Source organism: Python bivittatus, unplaced genomic scaffold (assembly GCF_059951505.1).
Source record: "Python bivittatus isolate LINGU-HERP-01145 unplaced genomic scaffold, Pbiv_v1 ctg000410_np1212, whole genome shotgun sequence".
Lineage (NCBI taxonomy): Eukaryota > Metazoa > Chordata > Lepidosauria > Squamata > Pythonidae > Python > Python bivittatus.
Genome location: NW_028277067.1, coordinates 793,371 through 815,283, shown reverse-complemented (window position 1 = coordinate 815,283; position 21,913 = coordinate 793,371). Strand labels below are relative to the sequence as shown.

The following is a 21,913-nucleotide window of genomic DNA, read 5'->3' as shown; positions in this document are numbered from 1 at the left end:
TCCTGCCCCCACTCTGTGAAATACAAGTGTTCTTGAAAGGGGGTAACTTTTATTTCATGATCACGCTCCACAAAAGCAGAAAGAAAGAAAGAAAGAAAGAAAGAAAGAAAGAAAGAAAGAAAGAAAGAAAGAAAGAAAGAAAGAAAGAAAGAAAGGAAGGGAAGGGAAGGGAAGGGAAGGGAAGGAAGGAAGGGAAGGGAAGGAAAGGAAAGGAATGGAAAGGAAAGGAAAGGAAAGGAAAGGAAAGGAAAGGAAAGGAAAGGAAAGGAAAGGAAAGGAAAGGAAAGGAAAGGAAAGGAAAGGAAAGGAAAGGAAAGGAAAGATTTTTTTGTGAATCCTAGGCCGTGCTCAATATTTTACATGGGGTGGTATAGTCATAAATAAATAGCATATACTATAAGTTATATTCACTGTCTCAGTCCCAAGGGCAGTCATACACCAAAAGGCATCTTCTTCTGAACGTCATTCCAAAATGGATGTGGATCACGTTCTTGCAATTCCCTTTTTCCTGAATGAACTGGTCATGGATGGCAATATTCAGGTCTTCCACCCTTGCTTCAGGGTTCATTGCCAAAATTTGAACTTTTCTGACCTTCCCTTTTCCTATCCCCGGTTAACGATAAGGTTTATGAGCAGGCAATGGGAAGGAGAAGGTGGCATGTGCTGTATTGAGCAAAAGGCATTCCTCTACCTGAAGACATTCTCAGTTTGAAGGGTTGCTTAATTGAAGGGCTGCTTAATTCAATCCCAGCTGAAAGATAAAGAACCTTAAAAAAGAGAACAGGGAGTACAGACGTGGGTTATACACTTCTCCACAGCTGTGAAATTATTGCATTTTTACTGAGATGATGATAATAACATCTAACTATGCATACATACAAATTACTACCTGTAGATGTTATCCAGACTGTGTCCTTTTTTGGTCAAGAGTTTCCTTTTTTGGCAAAGCATACTGGCTATTTAGGGGAGGGTTTGAGTCTGATCACCACAGACTGCAGCAGTAATACTTTTGCTTGAAGGAGTTAACAACTCAATCTATACAGAATCCAGAGTTCTAATAGTTTCCAAGTAATTTCAATAGGATCTGCCTCCCTACCCCTAACATATGCTGTTACATTCATGCGGCCAATTATTCTTTGATAACCTGATTCAAGTCCCAGTTTGAGTTCCTAATGCGGGCTATAGATTATATAATGTTACTTATACAGTTAATGTCCACATTATCATTTTCACATGTGAATGAATCAGGCTGAGGGATCAGTTCTCTCACACAACAAATTCCCTTGCGAAAAAGCCATTTATATTTAAATCACGAGAGATTATAGCCTGAAAAATATTTCATTTCATAATAACAAGAGGTGAAGAACCCCAGTGTGAGTAGTGGGAGTGGGCAGGCTGATATATAAATGTATTTCTCACTTGTAATGTATTTTGGCTTTTCCAGACTCTTCAGATAAAATTAACCTGCTTGGAAGAGGAGCTCAAAAATGATAAGTTACAGGTTTCTTTGTAAGTTTTGGCATAGTTGAAAATACCTTTATATGGTGCACTTTCATACTGGAAAGATGTACTTTCAGTTGCCCAGAGTTCTCGCTTTTTTGTGTCGCATTGCTTACATCCATCAAGTACCAAAGTTTACCTTATGGCAGTCATTTATAGCATGATAACTAGATGAAATCCAACCCAAACGGAATTATTTCATGTCCCTGGAGTTTTAAGGGAAGACTTAATTTCTCAAATAATTCATACTGAAATCAATTAGATTAAAAAGAAATTTCCTTCATGTTAATACTGTGTTTCTTCACTGTTTATATCTGAGTAATGTAGAGGATACTTGAAGTTACATAATCTATTACAAGTGATTAAAACTGTACATTACAAAATAATATATAATTATGGTAAATAATTGTATATTAAAATGTAGGACATAAATATTCTAAATGTAATAATATTATACACACCACACAAACGTTTTTAGATACCCTCTCCAGAAAGATTTCTGAAAAGTATTTGGTAATAATTTGCTGTTTATAATCTTGATTATGTGCCATCAAGTTAGTGTTGATTCTTAGTGATCACATGGATAGATTTTCTCCATGACACTCTCTCCCCAACCTGGTCCTTCAAGTCTTATATCCATGTGGTTTTCCTGGTAAAAATACAGGAGTGGTTTACCGTTCCCTTCTCCCATGCAGTATGAATTGATGCATCTTCATTATCACTAAAGTGATCATCCATTTCCAGCATATTCCTATATCATTGCTGCCCAATATAAGTGCCTGCTTTCTTTAGTTGAGCAGCTGGGATGACCTTCAAAACCTTGGGTACCCTGTTGGGAATACGTATTCTTGGCATACATTCTCGATGTCTTTTGCTCATTCTCCCAAGAACACCACCATCACCCCCCAGCCATGATAAGGCAGCACAGCAGGACTGGGGGGGCGGGGGAGGGATTATTATCTAGCCAGGCCCATTTTTGCCATTCTTAAAGGAACATTATATATTTGTTCTTACAAGAAGGCAGAAATGTATTCTGAGTCCCATTAAAGTTTTGGGACTTTGTTTTAGTTTAAATTCTGACAATTTGTTCTATGCACATTTGAGTTGGATTTTCCTCTTATGGTGTATTTTATTTTGCCTTTCCTTAATGGACATATTTTAACGTAAAGTTCTTCCATATTTTATGATAAACAATGGCTTTACTAAGGCTATGTGTATCACTCAGGACTGATTTTGATTTGGCGATTCAAAAAGGGCGTGATTCAACTTGAGTTTGTAGTCTGAGATTTGAGGGCAACCCAACTTGCTTTTGAGCTATTTTGAGATTCAGGAGTCGCTTCAGAACGAGATTCATCCATAGGTTATAATGGGAAATTTCAAAATGCTTGAAGCTGCTTCATTTTTGGTTGAACAGGATGACAATAACAGGGGTGGTAAATCCTTTAGAGTACCTTATACCTCATTTAGAGCAGTGATACAACACAACAGTCTCTAAACTGTCTAGCAATGAACCGATAGAGAAGCTAGCTGGACCAATGCAGCAAGTGTCCTATGCCAATTTACAAAGGCAAGCATTCAGAATTAGTTTCTAAAAATGAGCTCTGAGTTTTTCACTTGCATTAAAGACTCTATTACCCTTGTGGAGTGGTATAGCTTTGCTGCCTCTGATCACTTGGTTAGCAAGCTTTGTCCCTCCTAGAAAAGGCCTCCTTTCACCAGCAGGTCTCAGTTGTGTCATGGATGTAGCTGGAGGAATATTCTCTACGTTCATTAGCTAGCTGGCAGAGGCAGAAGAAGCAGAATGGCACAATGAGATATAGCACCACCGAGACTGGCAAGCCACAGAGGAAGAGGCTGGCACACCACATGTGGCATTGGTAGCTTTGAACACTCCCTCCCACCCACTCCCATTTGTATTTTTAAAGCAGGGACATTTGGGGCCAGTGCCTTAAGTATTAGCCTGGTGCCCATTCACTTCTTGTCAAGAGACTTAAAGCTGTCCCAGTCATGCTGAATTTAAAAATAAGGGTAGTACTGGACAGGAACAAAATATCAGTGTAATGTTCCCTTAGCACAAGCCTTGTCAATCCCAAAGAGCTCTGACATGGAAAGGTTTAATAAAGCATTAAAATGATTGACTTCCCATGTCAATTTCAGAGAACCCACTACACATCCAACTCCCCTCAGCATCTTGGAACCGCAGAAGCGACTTTGTAGATTGACTGAAACAACCCCAGGAGCAGTAAAAAAGCCATCACACCTGCCAAGCATTTACTTATAAATCATCTGATTGAGTCTGCTGCTTCAAAACAAATCCCTGGTTTATTCCGTGAAGATGTTATAATGAGATGATCAAAGCTTCATCAAGCTGAAGCACTCCTTCAAATCTTTGTATAATCCTATTAAGTAACTATACTTTGAACAGAATATTCATAATTTCAACATTTACAATGGTACTGGCCATTGTATTTGAAAAAACCCCATCAGCAATGGAGTTTGAGATAGTTTGGTATTTCTAACAATGCAACCTGGTACTTGAGTACTAATAACACCACTGCATTCAGTGTGATTGTCACAGTAGAGAATTTACTCCAGTGCCGAAGTGCTGAATTTTTTCAGCAGAGATAAGGAGGAACAAAAGAGCAAAAGGCATAGTATGGAGGCAATTGTTCCACAACTGAAAACAACTGGAGGAGCATCTATGCTGGCTGCAGACTGGGGTAACTGTGAATCAAGCTACTCCTGGAATAATGAAATGGTCTTGGATATAGCATAGGGAGAGAGTGCTTTTAATATTGAAGACCACTTTGGTTACCAACTGAAATTAATCTGAGGACAGATGCACCCATTTCCTGATCTATATTTAAATTCAGATCTTTACTTCTGTCATCAACCAGCGTAAAATAACATTAGAGCTATAAACATATATGATTCCAGTATGAGCAATCTATCCTATAAGCTATGGAAAAATAACTAAAAATTAGAATGACAGAAACAAAACTAGGAAATCCCTATATCACTAAAATCCTTGTATAAATATTACTAATAAAAAGACTAAGTAAACTTTAGTTTGATATACAGTAATGCAATATAAAATAGTGGGATATAAATGTTAATACATAAAACACAATAGCAATAAAAACTAAAAAGCTAAATAACTAGAGATAATCAACAATAATACGTATTGATTTGCACAAGTTCATTCTTATCCTTCCCTCATTTCTCTCCATCCCAATGATCTTGAGCAATTTGCCCCACGTCACCAGTGGCATCCATAGCAGTGACAAGGAGAAATTAGTCAATTTGAATAGATTCACTGGAAGTATAAGGAAATAAATGAAGCTTCTCCGTCACTCCCAATAATCTTGCTACAGATCACCGGTGGGGAAAGCAAGCAGGATTCCCAGTGGACCTGCAGGCTGCAAAAAAATGTAGGAGAACTCTGCATGTGGTCCGGAGATTGCCAACCCCGATACAGACTCCAAGTTGGCTCCGGTTTCCTTCCCCATGGCTATTCTCCCTTTAGGGACCTTCACCTTAGGACCACTGGCCAGAACACTACAGTAACTTCCTACTTGCAAAGCACTTCATTGGTGAAGTAGGAGCCTTTGCAGCAGCAGCAGCAGCAGCAGCAGCAGCAGCAGCAGCAGCAGCAGCAGCAGCAGCTTCACTCTACTGCAGAGGCAGACAAGGGGGCACCTCTGCTAATCCTGACTTCTCTTAGAAATCTAGACCTGTAGATCAAGATGGCATAAATTATTTCCTTCTGGGTTTCTTTGCACTATATCTAGAGCTGGGTTGCTGTTGCTTCACCTTAGACATTCTGATTGACCTGATGCTACCTGATCGTCCCAGTTCCACACCTCTGCAGCTGACAGAGCAATGGGCAATTCACTTTCTTCTGTTCTAGTTCTTGTTCTCTTCTGTCCTCTTTTGAAACATTTCCCATCCTGGCTGGGTTAAGTAGAGCTCCAACTGAATTGGGCCTGGAAAACAATAAGCAACCAGGGCAGATTTTTTAATATGGGTGTAGTACATGAAGACAATCATGCACAATAAGTAAAAAAGAATAGAGAAGAACTTGTATCATTATTGGTTTCCTTTTGGTAGCTTAGACTCTATTGTTGTGTTTATAAGACCATTCTTACTGTATCATTGAAAAAGGTTTTTTAAAAATTTTATGTGTGAGATTCATCTTAAATTTCCTTTGCATTGTAGAAAATCAGGATATAAATGATATAAACAAATAAATAAAATGAAACTTGACATCCAGAGTTTATCACCACCTAATAGAAAAATTAACTGTTTGTCTTCTTTCATATTCCTGCACACTAGTCACAAGTTGATTACTGCAGTAGGTTAAACATCAGTTCTCATAACCCAGAGCTTTAACACTCAACACTTCTGGAGGTCACATTCGAACAGACAGTTACTACTAAATGTTATTGTACTATAATTATCCAGAACTCTGTAAAAATGTTCCAAAAGAACAAAAAGAATCTTGGTTTCTATAATGATATTGTTACTTTTGTTGTTCCTAGACACAAACATGTATTACTAAATATAAATCACATCTTATAAATATTTAGATAAATTACAATGGATTTTTAAGAACAATGGAACTTATTATTATTATTAGCTGAATGTTACATATAACATTCTTCAATAATTGACCAAATATTGAAAATAATATTCTCCCTCTCCCCACAGAAAAGGAAAGAAATTAATGTATTATGGCTCACTACAGTTGCAATCCTGCATATACAAATCTAGGAGTAAGTCTCATGGAAGTGAATGGGACTTTTCAATAGATATGTATAGGATAGGTCTTTTGAACAACCCCCAACCACACTCCCCAAAAAAGTTTATATGCTTTTGGAATGAGAGTTTCTTGACATCAAAGCAGTTCTCATTATAGTTAACTACACATCCATACACATCCATACATCCATACCTCATTATATATAACTATATAAGAATATTTTGTTCAACTTATTCTTCCAGATTCATATCTAACCTTCTGATTTTTATACTGATATATAGGTCATGGATGCATGGAATATGTAAAGAGCGCTTAGGATCACATGTGAATACAGAGGGCAAAAGAAGCTTTGTGTATGTATGGCAAACAAGTACAGATGTTAAAAAGTCAGAAGATAAGGCAGAAAGTCTTGAAAAGATGAAAACTCAATTGCTGGCAAATGACCTAAAGAAGGGATGGCTTAAAGCTTCTATAGACAAGCTCAAAACCAATAATTCCAAAGAATCCAGACAAAATATACTGGGATGGCTTCAGGAATCTCTGAAAAGATTGAAAGAGGATTCTTCTAAAGCATCAAAACACACCCTGGCACAATGGCTTAAAGGATCTGTGATAAATCTTCAAAAGGAAGGTCCTGAAGCATCCAGGCAAGATGTGAATGAGTGGCTGGATGTATCCATAAATCACCTCCGAGAGGAAGGGCCAGAAACATCCCATCTAAATGTGCAGGAATGGCTTGAAGCATCTATTAAAAGCATTCAGGATCTACAGAAGTCTGAGGCAGAGTTGCGAGATAGCTTAAGAATTGGATGGCTTGAAGAATCAATAGATAACCTCAAGAAGCAATGTTCTGAAGGACCTGTGGAGAATACATTACAGTGGCTTCAGGGATCCCTAGAAAGCCTCTTATCTTCTGAAGCACCCAGACCAGTTCTGGAAAAATGGCTTAAAGATACCTTTCAAAACCTTGAGGAGGAAAGTCCTGAAGCATCCAAACCAGATGCAAAAAAATGGCTCGAAATATCTATTAATAACCTTGTAAAGGAAGAACCTGAAGCACCCCATTTAAGTACCCAGAGATGGCTTGAAGCATCTATTAAAGGCATCCAGGATTTCAAAGAACAATACTCTAAAGCATCAAAAGCAAACATGGAAAAGACCAGGGAGACAGTGATTATTGTAGAACCTGCTTCCTCTGAAAGTTGCTTAAGACCTGAATGGCTTCAAGCATCTGTAGCAAATCTCCAAAAGCATGGTTCTAAAGCATCCAGAATGAATGTGCAACAATGGCTACAAGCATCTCTGAAAAGTTTCAGACAAGAATCCCCTGAAGAACCCAGAAAGAACCTGGAGGACTGGCTTAAAGAATCCATAAAACATCTTCAGAAGGAATGTCCTGAAGCATCCAGGCAAGATGTGAATGAGTGGCTGGATGTATCCATAAATCACCTCCGAGAGGAAGGGCCAGAAACATCCCATCTAAATGTGCAGGAATGGCTTGAAGCATCTATTAAAAGCATTCAGTATCTACAGAAGTCTGAGGCAGAGTTGCGAGATAGCTTAAGAATTGGATGGCTTGAAGAATCAATAGATAACCTCAAGAAGCAATGTTCTGAAGGACCTGTGGAGAATACATTACAGTGGCTTCAAGGATCCCTAGAAAGCCTCTTATCTTCTGAAGCACCCAGACCAATTCTGGAAAAATGGCTTAAAGATACCTTTCAAAACCTTGAGGAGAAAAGTCCTGAAGCATCCAAACCAGATGCAAAAAAATGGCTCGAAATATCTATTAATAACCTTGTAAAGGAAGAAGCTGAAGCACCCCATCTAGATACTCAGAGATGGCTTGAAGCATCTATTAGAGGCATCCAGGATTTCAAAGAACAATACTCTAAAGCATCAAAAGCAAACATGGAAAAGACCAGGGAAAGAGTGATTATTGTAGAACCTGCTTCCTCTGAAAGTTGCTTAAGACCTGAATGGCTTCAAGCATCTGTAGCAAATCTCCAAAAGCGTGGTTCTAAAGCATCCAGAATGAATGTGCAACAATGGCTACAAGCATCTCTGAAAAGTTTCAGACAAGAATCCCCTGAAGAACCCAGAAAGAACCTGGAGGACTGGCTTAAAGAATCCATAAAACATCTTCAGAAGGAATGTCCTGAAGCATCCAGGCAAGATGTGAATGAGTGGCTGGATGTATCCATAAATCACCTCCGAGAAGAAGGGCCAGAAACATCCCATCTAAATGTGCAGGAATGGCTTGAAGCATCTATGAAAGGTCTGCAGGAGGAAACACTAAAAGAGAAGGTGAAACAATTGTCTAAAGCATCTGTGAAAATATAGAGCAGCCTTTCTCAAACAGGGTTCTATAAGAGGTCGCTAGGGTTTTTATGAGATCGTGAAAAATACATATTTTTTTAACTTTGGGCACCATGCAATGCTAGCTGTAGATATAATAATTTTATGCAGGGGTTCCCTGAGATTTGAAGATTATTTCAAGGGTTCTTCCAGGTAAAAGGGTTGAGAAAGACTGATTTAGAGAGAGAAAGAAAGGTGGAGAGAAATTCAACAACTAGTGGTTGATCATAAGATAAAAACAGTTTGAATGTAGAGACTCAAGAATACAAAAGCCGTATCTGAGGAATTAGAAGTAAAAAATGATCTTAAGATTGTCGCAGGGCCTATTGCAAATATGTGAAATCAAGGATTTCTTTTTTTAAGTCTTGCATTTCAGAGAATAGTACTGTGTACTGTGTACTGTTAATAGTACTAATCTACATATTACTTTTCCTTGGGAAGATTCAGAAGAGTTGCAAAAAAGTATCTGACATTATAGAAGGACAGCTGTGTTAGTCAGGAGGAGTCTGGAGTCTGGTCTTTTCTGACTAACAAATTTAATAAAATTTGCCTTTTAATAACATTTGCTAGTCAGAAAAGGGGCTACCAGATTCCTTCTAAAAGAAGTATCAGAATTTATCTGAAAGAGATGGAGTTGGGTGGGAGGCAACCATATGACTTAGAGGCTGTTTGGTAATCAAAACCTGAATCCTCAAATTATTTGCTATTATCATGTAATTTATACAATGACTCCACAATCAAGATAGTTATTAATGAAAATGTGCCTGAAAATCTATATTCACTTGTTGTTTTCTTTATTTTCCCCTCATTGCTTTCAGATTTTAGTGAATATTCTACACAATATCATTTTGTGCTGCAGGTACGTCTTACTGGTATAAATAGAGGCTGTATGTGTCGATTTATTCCATTTGTCTGACTTGAATATACTCAGGGTTGACTTAAAATCCTCTGAGAAAAAGTTTCCTAATGTTTCACCACAAAGTTTATGTTAAAATGAGGCAACTGTTCTTGAAAATAAACAAATTAAAGTCCAAAGGTCCCAATAGATAGTGTGATTGGTTGCTGGTAACATTGCTAAAGTAGGCAGGACTAAAATTTCAGAGATATGCATGATTGTTTTCTGAGTGTGAGTAGGTATTTCTGTATTGTATTTTAGGAAGGGATAAGCCTATGGGTTTCTAAGTTATTTTCTGCTAAATAACGAGAAGTTGTGCCTCCAATTCTCAGTTACTTGCTGTGGTCAATTTCTGGACGGGCTACAAAAAAGACTTTAGGACTTACACACTGCCCACCTCTGCCTTAAACCCTAGTTTTTTTAATACTGTAAGCCATTGGTCAATTGCCTATACATGTTTCCCCATCAGCTTCATACTTCACACTTCTTCCACTTTTCTTTCCCCGATGTAACTGGCATCCAAAGCCACCTCTCTGAACTTTTGTTCTTTCTGTATTATCTGATTCCCAGAATACTATTCCCTTTTTCCAGTGAGTTTAGTTCAGTCAAGGCTGGCAAGTGATTTCTACATACTGCCGAATTCTAACAGACTTGCCAATTTAAATCACAGCCAAGCAATGTTTCTCCTAAGATTCTTGTGTAATCTTTTTGGGACAGGGGAACGTGTGTGGTCCAAAGCAGGAGAATCAAGAATGATGAAAGAGGACCACCAAGATAATGAATTGTTTTGACTGTACATTCCTGTTCCCTGAGTTTTTGGAGGACTTTTGTGTAGAGATTTGGGGCCTGTGTAAATAATTTATCCTACAGAAGGGCTCTCCTGCTCCCATAGTCAGACTGGCAGAATTAATTGTCTCTTAACCCTAATTGAAACCATATAAATAAATTATACAACTAGGCATAAAAAAATAAGCACAGAACACCTATGTCCCCACTTGCAGTAGCAATAATCTCCCCAGTCAGTTTCCTAGCAGTAGTTTTGAAGGATGGAAAGGAAACCCTCCAAGAATACACATTTATGGTGTAGACATCACACACACATACAGACACAGACACAGACCTCTCTCTCTCTTAGAAGACATACATCATCTTAACTTTCCAAAACAATCAGAACAGAAACAGGCTGTTAGAATGCAAACTTAATGAGGTTTGTCTCCCAGCTGGGAATAAACACACAAGGTTGCTTGAAGGAGAGAGAGAGACTTTATTTTCCAGGGCCAGATGGAATCCCCTGGAAATCCCCAGGCTTCCCAGGAATCCCCTTTTAGAAGGAAGATCCTTAAAAGGTGCCAAGGGAAACCTGCCCTCTAGGATTTCTTAGAAAATTAGCCAGGATTCCAGGAGAGAGCACTCACCATGAAACTGACTAGGGAGCAATTTCTAAGGACCTTAGAGTCAGGCACCTTACTGAGCTGGGGTTTCCTGTAGGCTGGTGTGGGTCTTCCGGGCTGTGTGGCCATGTTCTGGAAGTTTTGTTTCCTAACATTTCGCCAGCATCTGTGACCGGCATCTTCAGAGTGCAGGAGCACAGACAGGAGCAGTTCTCTCTGTGCCCAGGATGATGTGACCCTTTTGTGGGTATTTATAGAGATCTGAAGGGCGGGGGATTGGGGGGATTCGGGGGGTGGGGAGTTGGGTTAACGAGTGGCTGCTTGGTGTCAGAATATGTGTGTATCTTCCTGGGGGTTAGGCAGGGTTTTTTCTTCTACTGAGTTGTTAATGAGTGGCTGCTGGGGGTTAGCATGTTCATTGTGTGAACTGTTCACACGTCCTGGTGGTTGAGCTGAGTTCATTGACCTTTTGCAGACTGTATTTTTCAGGATTGGTAGCCAGGTTTTGTTGATTTTTAGACTCTCCTCTTTTTTATTGAAGCTATGCTGGTGTTTGTGAATCTCAATGGCTTCCCGGTATAGCCTGGTATAGTGGCTGTTGGTGTTGTCCAGTATCTCTGTGAGTCAGGAAACAAAACTTCCAGAACACGGCCACACAGCCCGGAAGACCCACACCAGCCTTCGTATGCCGGCCGTGAAAGCCTTCGACAATACATTGGGGTTTCCTGTGTTTGCCTTATCTGATATTGTCTAATTGGAATGTAGATCTCTTAGGGAAGAAATCTCTTATGATTCCATTTTTGGGATTTAAGGAATGTTGGCTCTTCCTGCCAGGTCTTTAGGTATTTAATTTGGGACTAGGGTGGAGGATTCAATTCTTTCTGTTACGCCTTAATCTTTTTCGGTGAGCCTATTCTTTCTATAATTTAGTCATATGCCTTGATTGCTGTCAAGATAAACAATGGTAGGGTGAGACAAATGGGAGGCTTTGACTTCCTGCTGACATGGGGGGAAGAATTTGATTTCCTTCTCACAAGGCCAACCTTAAAAACCTATAAAATACAAAACAGCACTAGGTTCCTCCTCTCTATTCCTGGACTATTCTTGAAAAACAAGAAAATAGGAGAAAAGGAACACTTCAGATGGTGATGAAGATCTCTATAACTCTCCTGTTTAGACCTAAACCTTCCTCTCCTCTCCTCTCCTCTCCTCTCCTCTCCTCTCCTCTCCTCTCCTCCCCTTCTTTTGTTTTGTAAGAGGAGAGTAAAATGGAAATCTAGATTACCTACAGCCTTTGACAATCTGGCATTCTTAAACTGTATTTGAACTGACAGAATGGCCAAACTAGCTAGGAATTCTACAAGCTTTAGTCCCAAAACAACTGGAGATTATCAAATGTATTTATTTATTTGTCACATATATGACTCTGGGCAGCTAACACAGTTAAAATAACAACAACAACAACAACCCCCTCCCACACAAATACAGTAAATAATCAAAACAATAACTAAAACAGTTAAAACAATCTGCAGGAGAGTGCAATCCATATCTCACAAACAGTACAACCATTTTGTAGGTTCCATACCTCCAACAGATCCCCAAGCACAATGGCAAAGCCATGTCTTCAGGGCCTTCCAAAAGGCCAGAAGGGTCAGGGACAAATTGAGGAAAGCCACCCAATTGTCTCCGTAGGAACATGACCCAGTGTTCCCACTCTAAATATATGGAAATGGCCTGATCCCTTAAAAAGTCTGGATTGGAAATGAAAGTGTTCCCCGCTAACACTTTCCTGAGAGTGGTGCTCCTCTATGCTTGATGCAAAATTTGTGCTAACTGCCCTTTTGTAAGGTGGTCTGATTATTGCTCTTGAGACCACTTTAGACCTAATAGCAGCCTAATGCTTAACACCCCACCACAGCGGGCCTAAAAATATATCCAGAATGAGCCCTTTCCCTATGCTGCCCTGTATGATGGGAGGAATTTGGGAAGCACTTGGTCAGGCTATATCTGATGCTCTCCAGATATGTTGGGCTACAATTCTAAGTATTCCTAACCAACATGGCTTTGCTGAGTACAAATGATATAGTTTAGAAAGCTGAGAAGGCTGGCCTAATGAAAGGTTAGTGGGCATAGTGAATTAGCAAAGCTTTTCCTAATGAGCTGTTCTCTTCCTTTTTTCAGAAAACACCCATGGCAATTTTTGATGATTCTCCTGGTCATCCTTCCCACAGGATTCCTTTTTCTTATGTATAGACGGTTCAGAAAGTACTGCACAGCTCACAGTGCCCTTAGACCTGTGTAACTTTACCTACCAGGGTAGAAAAGCTCTAGTTGTGGAGTCCTTGGGGTTCTCTGAGCTTGGTTGTTTTCTTGCAAATGTTTCATTACCTAGCTGGGTAACATCTTCAGTGCTAAAATGGAATGGAGTTTGCTCTCTGTTTATATACTGTGGCATGCCCTGCCAGTGTTGGTGGGGGTGTGGGTTTTGTTTTGTTCTATTATTTCCTCTGGTAGTTCCTTGATTAAGGTATTGTTTACTGCTTGTATGTCTGGTGGTAATCTTGGTGTTAATCTCTGTTTATCTGGGTGATGCTTGCTGGTGAGATGTTCTGGTCTTTTGTTTTGTTGTCTCTTTTGAATAGTGTGTAGATGTTGTTTATCTCTATGTGCCTGTTGATGGCTGCCTTGTTGAGTCTGTCCATGTGTTCTGAGATTGAGGAGTTTTCATCATGTCTTCTGACTGCTAGTTGGTGTTCATGGATGCGCTCTGCAAGCCTTCTGCCCATCTGTCCTACATAGTGGTTGTTACAGTCCTTACACTGTATGTTGTAGAACCATAGTTTCAACTGGGAAACTGTCAGGATCTTAGAGCAAGCTAAATCCAAAAATGTAAGGGAATTCCTGGAAGCTTAGCATTCAGACAAATTAGCCATCAATAGACTCAAGAGATAAATCACATCTGAGTAGTGTGTAAGAGACACAACAAAAGCTAAGGAAACAAAAGACCAGAACAGTCCTCTCCAGCAGCCTACACCCAGATAAGCAGGGATTAACATCAGACAAACAATCAAGCAGAAAATAATACCCCAATCAAGGTACTTCCAAGGAGAAAACCATACTACCAACACTGCCAGGGCAAGCTACTGTATATAAATAGGGAGCATTCCCCCCCCACACATACATTAGCAGTGATGATGTTACCTAGTCAGGTACTGAAACATCTGCAAGGAAACCAATCAAGCTCAGAGAGCACCAAGGACTCCACAGTTCAAACCTGAGCTACATATATTCTCTTCGGTTGGAACTGATTCTGGAAATAGAGAAATTAAAAAAAATAGTATTTTCCACAATGTTTCCTAGGTGGCAAGTTGGTGGTGTTTTTATTTTTTTTCAACAACTGTAATAATTAGATATTGTATTGTAATAATTAGATAAAATTTTCCCAGTACTGCTTTGGTGTAGAAACTTTCTGCCGCTTCTAGTGTTACTAGCATCAAATCAAGCTCAGCAAATAAATAATCTGGACACATATCAGCAAGTATTTTCTGTTGTGGTTTTCCAGAACTTCTTGCACCATTTTGGAATGAGTGATATACTGCTTTCCAATGGTGATTATCTGGAAGCAGCCTTAGGTTTGTAGGAATGGGAAGGAAGGAAGGAAGGAAGGAAGGAAGGAAGGAAGGAAGGAAGGAAGGAAGGAAGGAAGGAAGGAAGGAAGGAAGGAAGGAAGGATTCAAAACAGAATCAAGGAAGAGCCAAACAACAGCATGATTTATCCCAAAATGCCAAGTATGAATAGATGAATGGCTATGTAGGTCCAAGACTGGATATGAGACACATTTTGTGAGGGAGAAGTAATCATCTGTAATAGCCTAGAGAGCACAACTCACTAGGAACAAAGAGATGGTGGTTAACCAGGAATTATGCCAATGAGAACTGGCTGACTGAGTATAGAAAGGTAACAGTTAAAGCTACATAGTAGTCAATGTTAGCCTATCAAGAAATCTAAAGTCAAGTGAGATGTTAGAAAAGCTGCCACCAAGCATCTGGTTGAAGGCTGTGGATTTACCATTAGTTTAGAAATTAGATCAGTAAACAATGACAAAATTAGATTTTTAGATGCACATCTGTTTCTATGTCTTATCAAGAGGAAACACTTTTTTCATAAAGAATACATACCAGTATGACACTGTTCAATGTGAATTTATCCTATATAGGCATAATCCAAATGAGATATAATTCTGTAACTAAGAGATTGGGCTATGGATCAGAAAATCCATAAATGGCCTCCCTATGAACTCAACAGATATCTTAACAAGCCATGATCTCTTAGCTCAGCACATTTACAAAAGGAACAACACAGGTTTATGATATGGCTATGGTAAGGATATCAGAATAAAGTTTATGAAAAGCACTGCAAATACTGTATAATCATGGGTGGAGAATCTGTAGGCCTCCAATATTGTTGGAGTACAAATTTCCAGCTATTTGGCATGCTCTCTGGGGCTGGATCCAGGAACATCTGCTTGCCTGCCCTTGATATACATGATGTGTATTCATATTATTGTTGCAGAAGCCTTGTTCAATATCAGCTAAGTTTGGGCAGGATTGTACTACAATATTTTTAACAATTTTAAACAGATCTTCACTGTTGATTCTTTTGTTTTGAATAAATTGAATTGCATGTATAAAATTATATACATATAGATATGCAACTGGCACCGAAAAGCCAAGGTCGAAATCTGGAACCTTTAAAGGTTAAAAGGAATAAACAAAAGTCAACAACTCTCCCCCTTACTGCAGCATTACTATCATAACACCACCATTTGCAGGAAATCAAATTAGAATTTCTCCTATTTAAAAGCTATGGCTAGCTTTAAGTAAGCTATGTGTTGGTGAAGATGCCATTCCTTGGCAACCAGGCTTTTTATTACTTTTTACACAGAGGGTCCTTAACAGAAGGAGCTCGGGCACAGGAGCCACTTTGCTGTAAGTCATTAATGTCTAGTTTGCTTAAATATACAAGCCGGATTCATCCATTTGCACAGTGATGTCATCATACAGATGCAGATTACATAATTCACATAATTTGAGTGATGATGTCATGATGCATCATACTCAGATATAACTCATATACTTGTCGAGAGGGCTTCTTTTTTCAGGGAGAGTTTAGGTGCTCATACGCTAGAATAGTAGCAGTGATAGATTTTCAAAAACTTCAGCTAAGGAGAAACAGGTCCCTACAATATCGTGAAACATAAAGTGGCATTTGTTCCAAACAAGTGTAACGCAGTCCATGCAATAAATCATTCAAGGCACTCTGTATTTTGCCACTCCAAAACTAAAATAAAACTAAAATAAAATCCTGCCCAGTGGAATGAAATATATCTAATTTTATTTTTCAAAATGGTTTTCTTTCGTCACAGATATGTTCTTGTGATTGGGGATAATAGTCCTTAACAAAATGGAAAATAATAATAGTTTATAAAGAATATTGTGCCCTGCAATTTTTCATAAAAGCTTCTGAAATTTCCTTTTGAGAGAAAGGCCTATTGTGTTCTGAAGACTCCTCCAGCTAGGAATCTAAAACCAGCGAGCAGACAAGGAATTACTAGTTTGTTTTAAGAGATGGAACAGCTTCTGAGCAGTGCTCCCACCCTCTTAACCTCCCTCAATTTCCTTCCAGTGTCTGCATCTTTTCCATCTCTTTGCTTTTTCCATTTTTCATTTCTTTCTCCCATATCTCTTTTTCTTTCCATTCCCTTGGTCCTTTTCCTTTGCCAACCTTGTCCTCTTTGCATTCTCACTCTTCTCTATATTGCAACTTCAGCTCAACCCGGGATCTGGCTCTTTTCATTTCCTGCCCTCAAACCTTAGTCTTGAGCTTTTTCCCTCTCCAGGAGATCGTTCTTCTCTTCCTTTCCTGGCCCCCTACCCCACCCAAAGTAGATTTCAGTCTTTCCCAATCCAGTGTAGCCTTTGATATACGACATAAGGACTGGTGTAGCTCTCAAGACATGTTCTGCACTCCTCCTTTAGAGCCCAAAATGGCTTCAGATCAAGCATGAAGAGAGGGAGAGAGATGTGTGTGCGCACACACGCACAATCAGGTGCACACTCTCAATCCTTACTGTCCAGAGCTAGCTCAAATCAGTGTTCTCCCTGAGGTGAAAGACTAATGCTGCCTCCTTTCCACGTAAAGAAGCCAAATAAACTGACACCTGAATGGAGCTTCAGTAGAGGCCATCAGAGCCACACAGATTTGTCTTCCAACCCCTCATTGCTTCTTCTATCATTTGTCACAGGAAACAGTTTTTCTATTCTCTTTAATAAGCTGGGTCTGCTTTCTTTGCTGCTCCTGTTCTCAGTGTCTCTGCCAATTAAAGCAGGCAATGCCATGGGAGAGGGTTTACTTGGTACGACGATCATTTAACTATTATTTTGTGGGAATGGTTTTGAGTTTTGGTTTTTTGTTTTGGCAATTCATGCAGTCTAGGCTTTTCCATTTTACAATCCCTATTTTTTTATATAGTAAATATAACTACTGAAAACAAAACTGAACAGAGATTGAATTCAGTTTTGTTTTCAGTAGTTATATTTATGCTGTTTTGATGCTCTGCCTTATTTTTTATGTGTATTTATTGTAAACCCGGGGGAGAAAAAACTCTCTTTACACTAAGGGTAGGCATAGTTTCAGTCACAATAATTTTCTTGAAGCCATTCCCAATCTCTTCCTCAGATGTCAGCCTGTTCTTCAAATATAAAATTGCAGTGGAATGTATGTAGTAAAGAAATTAAGTGGCTATCTTGACTGGGCACTGGCAACTCTTCTTGTAGGGACAATAGGTAGTCATCCTGTAGCCAAACTCCTATTCCCAGAACTTGTGACTGAGGATGTGCTACTATAATAACTGAAGTACAAGAATGTTAATGCTTGTAAGGTATGCATGCTCAGCTCCCCAGCATGATCCTCCGTAAGAGCGGAGGGAACTATTCTGCCACTGGATCATTAAGATTAGCTGATATCATCCATTCCTCTGAATGGTGTAAACCAGAGAGGACAAGGATGAGCCTACAGCTACTTGACTTACAAATGAAAAGCAGATTTGGTACACCTGATAACATAACTTCAAAAGTAGCAGTTCAGTGATATCTATGATGTTCACACAGCTTAATCACTGGAGTACTCTGGGAATCAACAGAAACCTGAGTTATAGAGCAATACTGCCACCAGATGACAAAAGTGTAAACAAAAGGTCAACACTCAGAATACTGTACTACTGAACTGGATATGTCCATTACTGGTAATAAAGCAATATCCTGGAGCTTTCTATGATAATCTCAGATTTTTTTAAAAAATGTGTCTAACTCCATGTTCCCATTATTACTTCTTTTATGTATGGCAGCCAAGAAAAACCTGCTTAGAAAATTTAAAGTATGAGTCATTTTGAATTTTCTACAAGGAAAAATATTATTGCAAATATTCTTTTGAATACATTGTTGCTTTTCATGATATTTTAATGGGCATTCATTAAAGCTATTAAACTGCTTTAAAAAAATGGAAAATCCTTATCAATTATTTGGCTCCTCAGGACACACTATTTCTATACCAAGTAACTACATAGACTGTGAAAACACCAGAATTTTAGACTAAAATGTAGCTGATTAGTCTCTGCTTTAGTGTATTAAAACTCCACTAAGTTCAACTAGGCTCCTAAATATACATGTTGCAATCCTAGCATAACATGCAGGTTTTATATTCAGTCCATAATGAAAATGGATGTAGTATCCTCAAGGAAAATACCTATTTATTTAGCATTATCTTACCTAATTGTATTGAATTTTATATTGATGTTTGTCTTGTCTATTGAATACATTTGAGCATTACTAAGCTAATTAAAACTGAATTTTTGCAAAGTAAAAGGATAAATTGATATTAAATAAACACTATGACATAAAAATCCATTTAATTTTTGAACAATTTGCTTGACTGACAGAATGCTTAGTGAAAAAGCAACACTCAAATACCTATGAAGACTCGTATTTATATCAGGTGCAATTATCATTACCTTATAATTACTAGAGTTAACCCATCCTGTTAATTCATCAATCATTTTATCAAGGTGCTGCTGATCCTGCTCAAGATCAGTAGAAATGCTGGGATCATTCAAATATTCCAGAAATTCCTGGCCAACTTGCAACCCACATCCTTTTGTTGTACTTGGCCACATAAATAATCCATCTTGCCACGCTCCATTGTTTATTAGACCCAAACTTTACCCAACCTGATAGAACTTTAATCTGTGTCTCTGATGTACGGTGAAAGGGGACCACAAACTTCCCAATAAACTGTAATGAGGGGGATTCAGCAAAGTTCTCTGCCCATCAGAAGGGAGGGGGAGAATTTCTTGCCTTCCTTCCGTCGGAAAAGATAAATTCCAGAGGGTAAAACACCACTCTTTGAGGAAGCATAACATTAAGTCACCATGAGCCCAAACGTACATATTCCGAGTAAAGTATCCGGGGACTGCTGTTGCAGTGCAAGCTCGGGGGGGGGGGGAGAGAAAGTACCCTACAGCTACCGAAGGTTTAGTCGGAGGAATTTAAGAGAGGGTTGGAGAGGTCCTCTCGGCTCCCGCTTTTCCAGAATCCCTCTCCCAAACTCCCCGAGGCACGGGGGGCGAGGCAGGGACGGCGAGGCACTTCAGCAGATGCAAGGCTAGGAGCGCTCCCTCAGGGCCGGGCAAAAAAAGGCCGCACATACCGCCGGCACTTCTCCGACTTTGGGTGCCGCCGGCCACCCCACCGCAGTGAGCAACGGCAGCCACTCCTCCTGACCGGGGCAAGCAGAAAGCGGCTGGAGCCGCTGGATCGGGGCTGCGGCGAAGGCGGAACTTCCATGCTGTCCATGCCGACCCCGGGCGCGGCAAGAAGGCTGAATCTGAGAAGGGCTCGAACGGAATCAACGAGCTGGCTGCCGGTCCTCCTCCTCCTCCTCAAGGCACCGGCGGCTGCCCTCCTGCGGAAGCTGCATCCACTTCGAGCCACCGCCGCCAGAAGTTCATTCACCCTACGGAGACCCCGCCTTTTCCTTCTCTTTTCGGCACGCTCAACCCACTAGCGTCGCTTCTTTTGAGCAACTCGCCCTTTGAAGAACCCCCAGCGCTACTCCTGCACACGCGCGAAACTGAGGCCCGCCCCTTTTCCAAATCCACCCTTTCGTTCTCACGCTCACTCTAGGTCTATGCCTGAGCATCTGCGCGCGCGCGCACATTGAAAGTCCATCCCTGCGACGCCCCGCCTGCCGGGCTTCCCTTCAACGAGGTGGGTGCGCATGCGTCCTCGCTCTCTTGCTCTTTTTATTTCAGAAGCTGGCGCTCGACTAATGGCATCGCAACCCTTAGGGAAGATGCGATCTATTTAGTAGTCTATCATTGTGCTGGTATTTGTCTTTGTAAAGATAATGTAAGAACAGCAGAACAACTATTTAAAAGGACAGAGCTACGAAATAACTGATTTCAGCCTTTGTTACAAGATGTTTAAATGAATTCCTGCTCTCAGGAATAAATAGTTTCCTTCCTGGGAAGGCAGTGCACCGAGGCGCCCGCTGACGAGGTTGCTCCGTGTTCCCGTTGGTGCTCAGAGTTTGTAGCAGTGATTGCAGTTTGTGGGGGAAATCCTGAGAGAGAGAAAGGGTTTAAGGGGTCTGTGTACAGTACTGTTTTAACCAAGTTTACGTCATCATTTTTTCTCACTTCGGAAATGTACAGTGCGGGGATATGCGGAAGGATTCAGAACTCATGCACTGTACAATAATACTGTACTTCACAAGTTCCACTTTCAGTGGGATTTACTTGCAAACAAATTTATCACTTTTTGTGTCCATACTCTGAAAAGACTCCTGGCAGTTTATAACATCAAAATCAAAATATTCATAAGGAAAAAAATGTGTATAACTCATAAATACTAACGAAGCCATCAGCCCACCTCTATGGCCCCAGCCCAAGCAATAGTCCCTTCAGGCTGCAAACTCATTAACTGCTTTCATGAACATAGGCAGAGAAGGTGCTGTTCAAATCTCCAGGGACAGTGGCAGATGTCAGGGAAATCTTCATCTATACTCCAAGAGTGGACTGGATAAATGTATTTTGTTAGACTTATATCCCATCTTTATTCAAGAGCTCAAGGTGGCATATATATAATTCCCTTCTCCCATTTTTCCCCAGATAACCTTGTAAGGTAGGTTTGGGTGAAAGAGTGATTACCCAGTGAGCTTCTATGGCTGAGGGTGGACCAGAACCTGGGCCTTCCCCATGCTAGTCCAAAACTTGTTCTTCCACTTTTTTTGTGTGTGTGCCTTTGAGTCAGTTTTGACTCCTGGTGACTGCCTAGACAAGTCCCTACAGTTTTCTTGGCAAGGTTTTTTTGGAAGTAGTTTGCCGTTGCTTCCTTCTTAGGGTGAGAGAGAGTGACTGGTCTGAGGGCACCCAGCTGATTTTAGGCCTAAGGCAGGACTAGAACTTACGGTCTCCTGTTTTCTAGCCCAGTGCCTTAACCACTACACCAAACTGGCTCTCTTTCTTGCACTTTAATTCTATAGAATTAAAAATAACATTCTAGCCTTAATCTGTCAGAGACATTAAATTATAACATTTATGTTAAGCCTTTTATTAAGTGTATGTCTTTAATGTGAAAAAGACATTGCTGTGAGATTTTTGTAAAATAAACTAGCAGACAATATATAACCTGATTACCTAAATAAAGAATCTCAACATCCTTCCTACCAGCCTGTAAGACTAGCTAATAATGTTCATACCAGGAGGTGGGAATGGATCAAGAACATGACAGCTTAAAATGAAGTACTATGTATGCTTAGTCAGAACTAGCTCTGTTGAGATCAGGGTGACATTCTAACTCTAGGTGTACAGGATTACAGCTCTAGTGATAAATTATTTGAGATATGAAGCATTTGTTATGAAAGTAAGATTTTAATCTTGTCCTTGGCAC

The 21,913-nt window shown here is 39.9% G+C and overlaps 1 protein-coding gene and 1 long non-coding RNA gene across 3 annotated transcripts; one reads left to right on the top strand and one right to left on the bottom strand.

The window, feature by feature from the left end:
* Nucleotides 1-193: 193 nt before the first annotated feature.
* LOC148215431 (uncharacterized) lies at nt 194-20,084 on the bottom strand. Of its 2 annotated transcripts, none has more exons than XR_015796597.1 (3): nt 18,976-20,084; nt 5,343-5,486; nt 194-767 (listed from the first exon to the last, which is right to left on the bottom strand). It is a non-coding gene; the product is annotated as an uncharacterized LOC148215431 (long non-coding RNA). The 2 variants fall into 2 exon arrangements; XR_015796598.1 differs by having other exon boundaries at nt 5,364-5,486.
* LOC148215432 (uncharacterized) lies at nt 6,044-13,628 on the top strand. The gene is made up of 3 exons (XM_088143323.1): nt 6,044-8,569; nt 9,439-9,479; nt 13,088-13,628. Exons 1-3 carry the CDS (start codon nt 6,551-6,553, stop codon nt 13,206-13,208), a joined length of 2,181 nt encoding a protein of 726 aa, XP_087999449.1. The 5' UTR covers nt 6,044-6,550; the 3' UTR covers nt 13,209-13,628.
* Nucleotides 20,085-21,913: the final 1,829 nt, after the last annotated feature.

Excerpts from the sequence above, each read along its gene's own strand:
- LOC148215432 (XM_088143323.1), top strand. The coding sequence starts at position 6,551 with ATGCATGGAATATGTAAAGAGCGCTTAGGATCACATGTGAATACAGAG. Across the intron at positions 8,570-9,438 it reads AGGAAACACTAAAAGAGAAG|ATTTTAGTGAATATTCTACA; the intron begins GTGAAACAATTG and ends CATTGCTTTCAG. Across the intron at positions 9,480-13,087 it reads AATATCATTTTGTGCTGCAG|AAAACACCCATGGCAATTTT; the intron begins GTACGTCTTACT and ends TCCTTTTTTCAG.